Raw genomic sequence first — 14,776 nt, forward strand, 5'->3', positions numbered from 1 at the left:
AAAAAAAAAAAAAGGCTATGCCCAAAAGGGACTTCCTCCTGACTTCTCCATATAGAAGTGACCTCCTTTTCCTTTTCCTTGTTGTTTACTGTGTGCCATATTTAGACTTCCAACATGGTACTTACAATTCATGTTGTATACAATAGTTAAATTAAAAGTCTAACTCCTTCCCTTAGCCTTAGATTCCCTGAGGACAGAAATTCTTTTTTTTTTTTTGGAGACAGAGTCTCACTCTGTCACCCAGGCTTGAATGCAATTGTGCGATCTTGGCTCACTGTAACCTCCGCCTCCCAGGTTCAAGTGATTCTCCTGCCTCAGCCTCCCAAGTAGCTGGGATTACAGACACATGCCACCACACCCAGCTAATTTTTGTATTTTTTTTTTTTCTTAGTAGAGATAGGAATTCTTATTCACTTTTGAATTTTCAGATCCTTGTTACAGGATCAGAATTTCCACAGGTGGGGCTTAGGCAAGTGTTTTGAGAATGTTCCCCAGGTGATTCTAACTATCCTATGTTAACTGCACTAAAACGTAAACTCTTTCACATCAGGAATTATTACCCAGCACAATGTAGGTGCTCAATAAATGCTTTACTAAACTGAACTGAAACAGACAAGTCTGGAAGATGAGGGAGAAGAGTTTGGAGCTAAAGATCTGAAGGCATCAGGATGTAAGATGGTGGGAGTGCAGTGAGAGAAAGGAAGCAGGGAAGGACTTCTTTATGACCCTTTCACTGTAACTGCAGAAGACTCAATTACGTGTGTTTTCCTTACCACCTGAGTTCCTGAAGGGAAGGGAACTCTCCATCCTACTCATCTCCGTAAGCCTGGCGCTAAGCACAGTGCATGGTACATGTTAGGAGCTCAGTAACCTTTTATTGATCTCTTATTGATCTTTTTATTGTGTGTATTGGCCTCGGAGGCTGGATAAATTGATTTTCAGAGGGACAATTAAGTTCAGTCTTCAAAGAGAAGTTCACTTGGCAGAGCAGTGTCAAGAACTTCCAAGCAGAAGGAACAGCAGGAACGTAAGTTCTAAGACATGAAAGAGGGCAGCCACAATCTTTCCATGTGGCCAGGAGTCAGGTGCATAAGAACTTTACAAAATGAGATTGAGAGGGTCAAGGCCAGACTGTGTGAGGCCACAGACACCCACCTACGGATTTAAGGTTAACTGTGGATGGCCAAAAAGGAGTTTTAAATTTAACATGAAATGATCTACCTTTACTCTGTACAAAGTACTAATGGGGCCACGCGCGGTGACTCACACCTGTAATCCCAGCACTGTGGGAGGCCGAGGCGGGTGGATCACTTGAGGTCAGGAGTTCAAGACCAGCCTGGCCAACAAGGTGAAACCCCATCTCTACTAAAAATACAAAAATTAGCCGGGCGTGGTGGCAGGCACCTGTAATCCCAGCTACTTGGGAGGCTGAGGCAGGAGAATCGCTTGAACCTGGGAGGCAGAGGTTGCAATGAGCCAACATCAGGCCATTGCACTCCAGCCTGGGCAACAGAGCGAGACTCCATCTCAAAACAAAAAAACAAAACAAAACAAAACAAAAAAAACAAAAAAAAACAGGCCAGGCGCTGTGGTTCACGCCTGTAATCCTAGCGCTTTGGGAAGCCGAGGCGGGCGGATCACGAGGTCAGGAGTTTGAGACCATTCTGACCAATATGGTGAAACCCCCGTCTCTACTAAAAAAAAAAAAAAAAAAATACAGAAATTAGCCGGCCATGGTGGCGCGCGCCTGTAATCCCAGCTACTCAAGAATCTGAGGCAAGAGAATCACTTGAACTCGGGAGGCGGAGGTTGCAGCGAGCCGAGATGGCGCCACTGCACTCCAGCCTGGGCGACAGAGCGAGACTCCGTCTCAAAAAAAAAAAAAAAAAATTAAAAAATTTGAAAGTACTAGTTGAAGCACGAAAGGCAAAGAATTGAGAGGCTAAAGGGAAAAAAGCTTCATTAGCGGCTGAGGTCCAGCTGACAAACCCAAACATTAGGCAACTGAGGGAAGGGAGTGAGAAATCCATTCCATAAAACCCAGGAAGTCAGTCAAGCGGCCTGTAAATTGCGACCCCTGCTGACCGTCAGGCCACACACCGGTTTTTTTCAGCTCTCAACAAGATGCGGAGCTCCGAAGTGGAACTCCCCCAGGCACCTTCTGTTCTACTTCAGGAGTTCCAAGCCCCTTCCCATCACAACCCCATCCCGCGGGAGGCCCAAGCTGTGCGGAGCAGCCCAGGGATAAGTCAGCCGCCTGGGCGACCTGGGAACGCAGCGCCGGAGACTAAGGAGCAGAGTACAGAACTGCGCGTGCGCGCCTCCAGCACGAGCCCCGCCCCCCGGCTCTAAACCGGGTGGCGGGAAAAGGGACTCAGCGCCTCCTGAGAATGCCCCCATAGCTTCGAAAGGATCCCCGTGTCCGCTTAGCGCCTTCTCGCCACACACTCACTCACCCGCTCCCTGCGGGTCCTCAGAAGCCCGGAGGAGCCAGCGGCCCTCAGGCGCGGGGCTGCAGCCTTTCCGCCACCACGCTCGTCTGGACTGCTCCCTGCCTGCGCAGAGAGCGAGGCGGGGCTAGCCAGGCTGGTCCACGTGACTCCGAGCGAACTGGGGCGGAGATTCGTGAAGAAGGAAGGAAAAGGGAAGCGTGTGCAGGGACTGTTTTATGTGAGGTCGATCTAAAAATCACAGCGCTATGAATTTTCTGCTGAATTATAGTAGAATCAAAGTCCGATTAGAGGTGAATTTACAAACATTCTTCCCCTTCTTCTAGTCAAGCGGACTATTCCAAGTCTTAAATAGTTAGTTAGAAAAGTTAGGTTTTATTTGGGAGGAAGTAAAGAGCTGAGGTAAAGGGAGGAATGGTCTTCTGGGGTGGGGGATGTCTGTTGTATTATAGGTATAAGTTTAAAGCTTTCAAAGTATATAAGAGGCTCATAAAAGGAAGAAAGCAACCATAAATATTCATTGATCAGTTGAGGGTCTTTTCTGGCCTCTCCTGAGATGATCTTGCCAACAAGAAAAGATAATAGGGCTCTGCTCTGGCCCCCTGTAATCCCAGCTACTGGGGAAGCTGAAGCAGGAAGATCGCTTGAGCCCAGGATTTCTAGGCTGTAGTGTGCAATGGTCGTGCCTGTGAATATCCATTGCATTCCAACCTGGTCAACATAGTAAGACCCCCCCTCTCTTAAGAAGAAGAAGAAGATAGGGCTCAAACGAATAATAATCTCCTGAATTATTAAGCATTTGAATAGAAGGAATCAATTTCTGGGGTATGAGGGAGTTAGAATAGATTTCCTTCAAGATGAAAGGACAGATGACAGAGAAAAATACACAGACACAAAACAAAACAAAAGAAACACTGAACTAGTGATAAAAGCAGAAAGATGCCATTTGAGGAGTGTTTTGATTTGCTTTAAATAAATTAAAACAGAGTCAAAGCCTCTCTCCTCATGCCCCCTACTACCACCCCTGCATTTATTTGCTCCAGGAATCAGATTTCCTGTATTGGCCTTAGGGCTTAAATACCATCTGCCAGGCAGTCACACCAGTGGATGTCAGGCTGACCAGTTAAGCTGCTTAATTTTTCTAGATTCTAGGCTTGCCCAAGCCCTATTTAGGTTGGAAGCTCCTTGGCCCAGGACCTCTGAAGAGATCCATTATGCCAGAATGAACACAACCAGTCAGTGGATGTAGACAGGTTTACGTGGCTTTACAGAACAGCTCAAATCCTAGTGTTCACTTTTCTCAGAGCTACTTCCCCACCCAAGTCCCTGGGGCAAGCATCCCTGAGATAAGTAGGCTATATGTTCCCATTAACTTTCCCCCAATTCTTTGGTACACCTGCATCCTGATCTGGGGCTAATATCTCCATTTTCACCACCCACCTCCCTTGAGTCCCTTCTCCTAACCCTTGGAATGCCTTGTCTCCTCCACTTCTCTCCATCCACCTCGTGTAAGGAGTAACTCCCTGCTTCTCTGTTCCTTCAGAAATCAAGAGCCACACACTTGACTGGCAACAGGGTAAAGGCCAGAAACTTAAGGTGTTGGTTACCCTGTACTCACCATACTGGGTCAAGGAAGGGAGGTATAGGATGGCACCTGTTTTTGCTTCCTTAGCTCTCATTGCCCCAAAACTCAGACACAGCCACAATCACTCACATTCATATGCACAATCAGCACACACGGCGAAGAGAGGTGGGATGGGGAGGAAGGGAAGCTCGCACCAACCAGCTCATGAATGCAACTTGAAAGATTTCACACAGCAAAAGGAAAAAAAAAAAAAAAACAAAACACATACATAAGTTAAAAAATAAAGAAGTACATGCCCCTCCCCACAGTCTCTTTCTTCATCTAGGGGCTGACTCAACCCTTCCAAGTAAACTCAGAAGCTTTCTACTCCCTCTATTCAGCTGGAGCTTCTACAGGGCCTGGGTGTTCAGTTCAACAGGTTCCCCTGTGACTTCTGGTTGTCCATTGGAGTCTTCGGGTTTGACACCCCTGAGGACAGACAGTCTCTCAGAAATACTCTTGAGCCGGGGGAAGAGGAGGAAGTCGTAGAGGAGGCTGCCCAGACCCCCTCCAATGATTGGGCCCACCCAGTACACCTGTAGGAAGAGAAAAGGAATACTCAGGCTTGGGGAGGGGACAGAGCAGCAAGGCTGCTCCTTTTCCAACCGCATTAGTGGAAAACAAGATATTGTGCACTTGATATATACAATAACCTCACCGTTTATTTTCTGATTCATCAAATTACTCCTGTATCCCACACCTTAGCATGTGTATATTCTATTTGTTGTTATCAATTTGCACTAGTTTGTATGTTGCTTTCAAAAATTTTTTATAAATTGTGTGAAATACATATAAAATTTACCATATTAAATATTTTTGGGGCCAGGCACGGTGGCTCACGCCTGTAATCCCAGCGCTTTGGGAGGCCGAGGCGGGCAGATCATGAGGTCAGGAGATTGCAACCATCCTGGCTAACACGGTGAAACCCCGTCTCTACTAAAAAACACAAAAAATTAGCCAGGCGTGGTGGTGGGCACCTGTAAACCCAGCTACACAGGAGGCTGAGGCAGGAGAATGGCATGAACCTGGGAGGCGGAGCTTGCAGTGAGCCGAGATGACGCCACTGCACTCCAGCCTGGGCGACAGAGCAAGACTTCGTCAAAAAAAAAAAAAAAAAAAAAAAAAATTTTGGACAGGCACAGTGGCTTACTCCTGTAATTCCAGCACTTTGGGAGGCCGAGGCAGGCGGATCACAGGTCAGGCGTTTGAGAACAGCCTGACCAACATGGAGAAACCCCGTCTCTACTAAAAATACAAAAATTAGCTGGGCGTGGTGGCGGGCACCTGAAATCCCAGCTGATCAGGAGGCGGAGGCAAGAGAATTGCTTGAACCCAGGAGGCAGAGGTTGCAGTGAGCCGAAATCGTGAGATCAAGCACCACTGCACTCCAGCCTGGGTGACAGAGCAAGACTCTGTCTCAAAAAATATATACATATGTATGTTTTTAAGTATACAGTTTAGTAGTGTTAAGTATATTCACATTGTTATGCAACCTATATCTAGAACTTTTTCATCTTGCAAAACTGTAACTCCGTACCCATTAAACAACTGCCTATTCCACCCCACCCCCATCAGCCCCTGGTAACTATCCTTCTACTTCGCATCTGTGAATTTGAGTACTTTAAATACCCCATATAAATGTAATCATACAGTATTTGTCTTTTTGTGACTGGCTTATTCACTTAGCATAATGGCCTCAAGATCATCCATGTTGTAGTATGTGTCACCATTTCCTTCCTTTTTACAGCTAATATTCAATTTCTGTATATACCACATTTTGTTTATCCATTCATCCACTGAGGAACACTTGGGTTGCTTCTACCTCTTAGCTATTGTGAATAATGCTGTTATGAAATTGGGTGTACAGCTTTGAAAAATTTTTAAATTATTTCCATATGTTTGGCTTGCACAACATCAACATAACCAATATTTATTGAGTACTTACTTTATACCAGATTCTGTGCTAAATGTTTCTCACATATAACTTTCACACATTTCTCGTAATGTCCCATTTTATAGTAAAAGAAACTGAAGCACAGAGTGATTATTTGCCCATGGTCACACACAAAGCCAATAATGTATTAGAATTGGGATGGAGCTGAGGCCCATTTGTGCTCACAACACATCCTGATCTCTGAGAGCAGAATTTATTGTGCTCGTATTTAGTTGTCTCTCTTCATACCCCCTGGTTCAGCAACCAGTGAATACTCAGTGCATGCTCCCTGACTAACCAGAGAAGGAACAATATGAGCGAGAGCCTCTCCTTCTAGCAAAATCATGAATCCTGCTCACACAGGCATGCCAAACTCTCTGACAGCCCCCTTAGCTGAGTGCTGGTACACGCAGAAGGAAAGCAGGAATCCAGCCTGAAACCTGCAGTCCACAACCATCCAGAAGGGCTCCAGGATCTTGCCCCTCTCCCTTCACTCACCCAATGGTTGGTGAAGTTCCCAGTGAGAATGGCAGGAGCAAAGGAGCGGGCAGGATTCATGCCTGCACCAGTATAATACATCTGCAAAAGAGACAGTTGTAACTCAGACACCCCCCTACTCTACCTCAGCTTCTCTCCCCACAACCCACATTGCCCCTGAGAGATGGCGTCTTGTCTCCAACCAGCAGCAAGTGGAGAGAGACAGCCTGCATGACTCTCCAGGAGTTCCCACAATGGGGTGAGGGCAACTGATGCCCTATCTGGGAACAGACTATGGATCCATAGGCAAAGCCCATGTCTAGCCATGATGCATGCATTTCTACCTTGGGGTCAAGAAGGACTAGAATAGCAGTCCCAAGAGAGGGATAGGGCAGAGTTGATTCCTTTGTGCCAGTACAGAGTGCAATGGATAATGTTCATGTTTGACAGTGAAGTAGACAGGAAGAACCCTTAAAAGTTGGGGAAGGTTTAGGGGCCCTAGAATCCTTGAATGAGAAGTTGCTCTCCTTCCTGCTTACCCCAAAGAGGTGCCCCAGGGCAAGGGAGAAGCCAACGGCCAGGGCCACGGAGCCTAGTTGGCCATTCCGCCTCTCATCGTATGTGGCAAAGATGCAGAGCACGAACTGGAGTGTCAGGAAGATCTCCACTGTGGTTGCCTGGGCCACGCTCACCCCAGGGTGCAACTGCGCAAAGGAAGAAGAAGAGAGGCAGCTCATGAGGGCTGCCACAGTGTTACCTCCTCAAGACTTCCCCGGCAAGGATCTCCTTATGGCATCAGGTTCCTGGAGAGGAAGGATAATACAACCCCCTTCATAATCATTGCATTTGCATCTTAGTATCTCCTAACAATGCTCCTTCATGATGGAAAAGATTGCAGCCACTTACATGGATGAGGAAACTGAGGCCTTGAAAGGTAAAATAAGTATCCTCAACAACCTGAAAGGAGTTGGAAGGAAAGCTGAAACTCAAACTCAGGTTTCTTAATTATCAGTCCAGGGACCTATGCCTTCCTTAAAGCTCTAAACCACCTGTCGATCCTCTCCACTTTGACACACACACGCTCACACATGCACGTATTGTCCCAGACCCCAGGGGAGCTGAATCACCTGCACCAGTCAGGGAGTCAGGGTAACAGAGAGTCAGGACACCAGGTTCCCCATCCCCTCTCAGCCAACCATTACCGTGTTGAGTGCTAGGTTTCCTCGGACGGCAGGCGGGGTAACGCTATACAGCACAGCAGCCCCAGCCACAGCTCCCAGGAGCTGGGCTGCCATATAGCAGAAGGCACGGAGCAGGGACATCTGGGAGCCCACAAGGAAAGCAAAAGTGACTGCAGGATTGACGTGGGCTCCACTGATGTGGCCCACAGACTGCACCAGTGTAGCCAGGGCCAAGCCAAATGCCATAGCCACCTGCAGAACATGCAGGGGTCCAGGAGCCCAACGCAGTGAGGACCCCAGCCCGAAGAAGACATAGAAGAGGGTGGCAAAGAACTCAGCGAATATGGCCCTCCAAAAGGAGGCTGACCGCAGTTCCCACATGGCAGGGGGGATGGGCACAGTGCCTGGGTCCCTGCTACCCCCGTGGCCTTGTCTGGGTGGATGGTCCCCTTTATAGAGGACTCTTAATCCCTGGGAGGGGCAGACTGAGGTAGCTGGCCCAGCCTCTTAACCCCTTCACAGCTGTGGAGGGCTAAGTCCCCTCCCATACATGGTAAAGATGCTGGATTTTCCCTCCTGTCTCAACTGGGAGATGAGCCGAGAGAGCCATGACAGTGAGGGTGGGATTGGGGTCACAGCAGGAGAAACTATGAGAAGTGGGGGTGAAGACAGTGGGACTGGAAGAGTCTGCCCTTCTATATGTGTCAAAATTGGGGTTCATAGTCCTTATTGACATCTACATTAGAATACTCTTCAGCTCTCTTTGGAAGGTCCATCAAGCTGAGCTCACTTCATGGCATTTGGGGCTGAGCTCCTGGGGGCCTCAGCCTCCTCTGAGTCTGCCAGGGGTAAGGGTGGGGGTGGGGGTAAGGAGTGGGGTTCAGCAGGGAAGTTGGATAACTAAAGAGAATTCTTTAGTTCCCAGGGATTAGAAGCCTTTCTCCCATTGGCTAGTTTGGGCTGGAATCTGTGGACCCTGCAGCTCTGGGACAAAATAGTTCTGCTGTGTCTGGCTTTCTCTGAGCCCGGGTTCCCTACCCCCAGTCCATGACAGTACCTCCCTTTTCAAACGCTAGGCCTGGCTTTTTAAACGACAGGGACCAACAGAGAGAAGACACTCTCATCCCCGCATGGCCTGAGGGTTGGATTGGAGGGATAGGAATGGGAAAGGGACTCGTAGTTAGACTTTAGAATCAGCTTGTATTTCATCTTTCCTAACTCACATGGTCATAGCAAGAAGTAGTGAAAGGAAGGAAACTGAGTCATGGCTATGAAGCAATGGGAAGGTCTAATGTCCTCTAATACAGCCATGATCAGCACATCCTAAACCTTGATCCCTAGGGAAAGGTATGGGTGTGCTGGGATCAGATCTGGGGAAACAGCTGGTCAAGGAGAGGGAAAAGGATAATACGGGGAAGGAAAGTTTGGGGAAAGAGGTTCAGTTGTGCTCGGGCCTGGTGAGGGACTTGGGACCTAGGCGTGGGGTTGTGTGATGATGGAGAAGGTGGAATGGGACATACTGGTAGGTTCTACCATCTCCACATAGTGGCAAGTCATACTGGCCACAAACTTTTCTCATAAACCACCAGAGAACAGAAATTCGAGGTGAGGCCTGCAAGAATGGTGCCCAGCATGGGTCCCACCCAGTACACCTATGGGGAGAGAGAAGGAACACAGATCAGGGACTGTGCTTTCTCCTCATAATACCCAGCTTGGGGATGGACAGAAAGAGAGTTATAGTGAAGGTAGAGGGTCCATCTAACCTATCCACTGGCGGGAAGAGTTGCTGAGAACAGGCCAGAGAGCACCCAAAGGGTTTGGAGCTCTCAATCACGTAGAAGAGAAACAGTCCACCAGACATCATTGGAATCTCCTATATTCTAGAAGTCTCATCAGTCTCCTGACTTCAGGCCCTGTGACCCTCGATGCATCTCTCCCAGTAATGCTCCCAGATCCCAGTCACCACTGCTGGCCTCAGGAAGCATGCAGGGTTAACACCGCCTCCAGAAAAGTTCCCCTGGACAGGAGAAAGAGAGAGGGTAGCACATCATGGTGTTAAGAGCAGAGACTTTGGTCACAGATACTCTGGTCCAATTAGGTGAGGATAAAAAGTGACAGAACTGGCTGGGTGTGGTGACTCACGCCTGTAATCTCAGCACTTTGGGAGCCCAAGGCGGGTGGATCACCTGAGGTCAGGAGTTCGAGACCAGCCTGACCAACATAGTGAAACCCCGTCTTTACTAAAAATACGAAAAATTAGCTGGGCATGGTGGCGGGTACCTATAATCCCAGCTACTGGGGAGGTTGAGGCAGGAGAATCGCTTGAACCCCCTGGAGGCAGAGGTTGCGGTGAACCGAGATCGCGCCATTACACTCCAGCCTGGGCAATAAGAGCGAAACTCCGTCTCAAAAAAAAAAAAAAAAAAAAAAAAACTACAGAACCAGTTACAACTGCTGGTGGGAGTTTAAACTGAGATATAATTTTTTTTTTGAAACAGGGTTTCGCCCTGTCACCCATGCTGGAGTGGAGTGGTGCAATCACAGCTCATTGCATTTTCAACCTCCTGGGCTCAAGTGATCTTCCTACCCCAGCCTCCCAAATAGCTGGGACTACAGGTGTGTACCACCATGCCCAGTTAATTTTTTTATTTTTTTGTACAGATGGGGTCTCACTCTGTTGCCTAATCTGGTCTCAAACTCCTGGGTTCAAGTGATCCTGCCACCTCGGCCTCCCAAAGTGTTGAGATTACAGGCATGAGGCACCATTCCCCACCTGAGATAATGACTTTGGGACACAGTTTAGCACTTACTTATAAAGATGAACAAATTACATAACTTTTTTTTTTTTTTCTTTGAGACAGTCTCACTTCGTTGCCCAGGCTGGAGTGCAGTGGCGCAATCAGCTCACTGCAACCTCTGCAATTTTTATGCCTCAGCCTCCCAAGTAGCTGGGACTACAGGCGCCTGCCACCATGCCCAGCTAATTTTTGTATTTTTAGTAGAAACGGGGTTTCACCATGCTGGCCATGCTGGTCTTGAACTCCTCACCTCAAGTGATCTGCCCCTCTTGGCCTCCCAAAGTGCTGGGATTACAGGTGTGAGCCACCACGCTAGGTCAAATTACATAATTTCTGATTTAGCAACACCACTTCTCACTTATATACCCAAGAGAAACTTGGGTAGCACATCATGTAAATTTATGTAATTGTCGGCTGGGGGCAGTGGCTCACACCTATAATCCCAGCACTTTGGGAGGAGACCGGCGGATCACCTGAGGTCAGGAGTTGGAGACCAGCCTGGCCAACATGGTGAAACCCCATGTCTACTAAAAATACAATAATTAGTTGGGCATGGTGGTGAGTGCCTGTAATCCCAGTTACTTATGAGGCTGAGACAGGAGAATCGCTTGAACCCAGGAGGTAGAGGTTGCAGTGAGCCAAGATCATGCCACTGCACTCCGGCTAGGCCACAATAGCGAAACTCAGTCTCAAAAATAAAATAAAATGAAATAAAAGTAATTGTCAAGGTTCTAGTTTTTCTTTTGGGTGTATGGTTAGAAATGATGCTTGATCATTATTAAAAACAAGTAAGTGGGAGCCATATATAGGCCAATGAGGAGAGGATATTATGAACAACAAAATATTCTGTGTACCCCAAATTAATTAAAAACAGCAGTGACAACAATTACCACTTTCTAGTTGGGCAAGTTGTCCCTGCTATATATAGGTTCCAGGAGGGCAGGGACCATGTCTAATTTTTCACCAGTGCAAACCTGGTGCTTAACACACAGAAGGCAGTAAATAAATATTTGTTGAATAGATTAGATTAGCATAAGCTTGCTTGCTTGCTTGTTTTTTCTTTCTTTCTTTCTTTCTTTCTTTCTTTCTTTCTTTCTTTCTTTCTTTCTTTCTTTCTTTCTTTCTTTCTTTTTCTTTCTTCCTTCCTTCCTTCCTTTCTTTTCTTTTTTCTTTCTTTCTTTCTTTTCTTTTCCTTTCTTTCTTTCTCTTTCTTTCTTTCCCTTCCTTCCTTCCTTCCCTCCTTCCTTCCTTCCTTCCTTCCTTTCTTTCTTTCCCTTCCTTCCTTTCTTCCCCTTCCTTCCTTCCTTCCTTTCTTCCCCTTCCTTCCTTCCTTCCTTCCTTCCTTCCTTCCTTCCTTCCTTCTTTCCTTCCTTCCTTCTTTCTTTTCTTTCTGACAGAGTCTCACTCTGGAGTGCAGTGGTGCCATCTCAGCTCACTGCAGCCTCCACCTCCTGGGTTCAAGCCTCCCAAGTAGCCAGGATTACAGGTGCACAGCATCACAACTGGCTAATTTTGTTATTTTTAGTAGAGACAGGGTTTCACCACGTTGACCAGGCTGATCTCAAACTCCTGACCTCAAGTGATCCACCCGCCACAGCCTCCCAAAGTGCTGGGATTACAAGCCTGAGTCGTTGACCTGGCCAGAGTAGCATAAGCTTCTGAGTCTCAGTTTCCTCTGTATCAAATAAGATAATGTAGGTAAAGAGCCTAGTACAGTGTCTGGCACAGAATAAAGCACTTAAAAACAGGAGGTACCTGCACCTGTAGTCCCAGCATATCAGGAGGCTGAGGTAGGAGGATCGCTTGAGCTCAGGAGTTAGAGACCAGTGTGGGCAATATAGCGAAACCCCTCCTGTACAAAAAATACAAAAATTAGCCGGGCACAGTGGCACACAGCTGTAGTCCCAGTTATTGGGGAGGCTGAGGTGGGAGGATGACTTGGGCCTGGGGGTAGAGGTTGCAGTGAACTGAGATGGCACCACTGCATTCCAGCCTTGGTGACAGTCAGGCCCTGTCTCAAAAAAAAAAAATTGAAAATTTGGCTGGGTGTGGTGGCTTACACCTGTAATCCCAGCACTTTGGGAAGCTGAGGTGGGCAGATCATCTGAGGTTTGGAATTTCAGACCAGCCTGGCCAACATGGCAAAACCCCATCTCTACTAAAAATACACAAAAAAATTAGCTGGGTGTCATGGTGTACACCTGTCATCCCAGTTACTTGGGAGGCTGAGGCAGGAGAATCACTTGAGCCCAGGAAGTGGAGGCTGTGGTGAGCTGAGATCACACCACTGCACTCCAGCCTGGGCGACAGAGTGAGACTCCGTCTCAAAAAAAACCCACAAAATTTAAATTTAAAAAATTAAAAAAGTAAACAGAAGCCACTCAGTGGGGTTTTATTAAGAGGAACAGGTAATCCCTAACCACCAATCCTGTAGCCTCTTATAATAAGAGACAGAACAGCAAAGGGCAGTTAACTCAATCTCTTGTAGACGACAAATAAAATGGCTAGGTTTCCTTATCTGCAGCTACCATCCTCTTGCCTTTATTCTTCATCAAACGTTGACAAGAACTCCATGGAGAACTAAACCTCGGCCCATTTCCTTTCACATCAGTCTCCCCACTTAGCTAAATGCCAGCCTCTTTCAAACCTAACTAGAGATGAACTCTCAAAAGCTTACTTGAGTTTTTGCATAGATATACATACAATTAGTATGTTATTGTTTTCTACTAGCCTAGCCTTTTATTTTTATTTTTTTTTACAGACGTAGTCTCACTGTGTTGCCCAGGCTGGAGTGCAGTGGCACGATCACAGCTCATTGCAGTCTTAAACTTCTGGGCTCATGCCATCCTCCCACCTAAGCCTCCTGAGTAGCTGGGACTATAGGCATGTGCCACTGCACCCAGCTTATTTTTTGTAGAGATGAGGTGTTACTATGTTACCCAGGTTGGTCTCAAACTCCTACCGATCCTACCGCCTCAGCCTCCCAAAGTGCTGGGATTACAAGCATGAGCCATAGAACCTGGACTTTTTTTTTTTTTTTTTTTTTTTTTTGTGACGGAGTCTCACACTGTCGCAGGGTCTTGCTCTGTCTCAAAAAAAGGAGAGACTCCGAGCTGGAGTGTAGTGGCGCAATCTCCCAGGCTCAAACAATCCTCCCACCACCTAAGCCTCGCTGGGACTACAGGCATGCACCATCACACCTAGCTAATGTTAGTATTTTTTGTAGAGATGGGCTTTTGCGGCGTTGCCCAGGCTTATCTTGAACTCCTAGGCTCAAGCAATCTGCCTGCCTTGGCCTCACAAAGTGCTGGGATTACAGGCGTGAGGCACCTCACTCAGCCTTAGCCTAGCCTTTTTAAACAAAACAACAACAAAAAACAAATACATTCCAGGCACAATAGTTCATGCCTGTAATCCCAGCATTTTGGGAGGCCGAGGCAGGAGGGATCATGAGGTCAGGAGATCGAGACCATCCTGGCCAACACGGTGAAACCCTGTCTCTACTAAAAATACAAAAAATGGGCCAGGTGTGGTGGCGGGCGCCTGTAGTCCCAGCTACTTGGGAGGCTGACGCAGGAATATAGTGTGAACCTCGGAGGCGGAGCTTGCAATGAGCCGAGATTCCACCACTGCACTGCAGCCTGGGTGACAAAGCAAGACTCCATCTCAAAAACAAAAAACAAACAAAAAACAAAAAAAGGCTGTGTCTCCCTTCAGAAGTGGGATGCACCTGCAGTCCTAGTTACTTGGGAGGCTGAGGCGGGGATCTGTGATGGTGCCACTGCACTACAGCCTGGGCAACAGAGTGAGACCCTGTCTCAAAACAACAACACAAAATAACCAGGCCTCAGCATGGTTCACTAAGCCTGTGGAGGTTGAGGCTGCAGTGGGCCATAATTGTGCTACTGCTCTCCAGCCTGGACCACAAAGTGAGACTCTGTCTTAAAAAACAAAACAAAAACAAAAACAAAACAAAAGAAATCTGCAAAGGAAGGTGACTTTGGAGAATTGCCTAGGAGTAAGGGGATTTCTGGGGTGTAACCCTCCTGGTTGATGCCAGGACACATTCCCATTCATCTTCATCTTTTTTTCTGGTTCACTTGTTCCCCCTGTAGCTATTATTCTACTTCATTCTCGTATTTGGGGTTCTTTTCAGGGGTTGCAAAATGTTTTTAGCTATAGATTCTCCACTTTTCTTCTGGCCTTAAGTAAGTATGCAAATGTTTTTGAGGTTTTTTCCAACAGGAACTATGAAAATGGAGAAAGAGCGGGGCTCGGTGGCTCAAGCCTGTAATCCCAGCACTTTGGGAGGC

General features: G+C 47.2%; 2 protein-coding genes across 2 annotated transcripts in view; both read right to left on the reverse strand.

Moving 5' to 3' along the window:
• Positions 1-2,612, reverse strand: part of TIMELESS (timeless circadian clock) — a 57,280-nt gene extending 54,668 nt beyond the window's left edge. The window contains exon 1 of the mRNA XM_011988491.1: positions 2,457-2,612. The gene's annotated coding sequence lies outside the window, so the exon portion shown is untranslated. The remainder of the gene's footprint in view (positions 1-2,456) is intronic.
• Positions 2,613-2,648: 36 nt separating this feature from the next.
• Positions 2,649-8,078, reverse strand: MIP (major intrinsic protein of lens fiber). The gene is made up of 4 exons (XM_011988492.1): positions 7,687-8,078; positions 7,024-7,188; positions 6,506-6,586; positions 2,649-4,610 (listed from the first exon to the last, which is right to left on the reverse strand). The coding sequence occupies exons 1-4, from the start codon at positions 8,044-8,046 to the stop codon at positions 4,425-4,427; spliced, it is 792 nt and encodes a 263-aa protein (XP_011843882.1). The 5' UTR covers positions 8,047-8,078; the 3' UTR covers positions 2,649-4,424.
• Between the last annotated feature and the right edge of the window lie 6,698 nt (positions 8,079-14,776).

Source organism: Mandrillus leucophaeus, unplaced genomic scaffold, assembly GCF_000951045.1.
Source record: "Mandrillus leucophaeus isolate KB7577 unplaced genomic scaffold, Mleu.le_1.0 Scaffold332, whole genome shotgun sequence".
In the NCBI taxonomy this organism is placed as follows: domain Eukaryota; kingdom Metazoa; phylum Chordata; class Mammalia; order Primates; family Cercopithecidae; genus Mandrillus; species Mandrillus leucophaeus.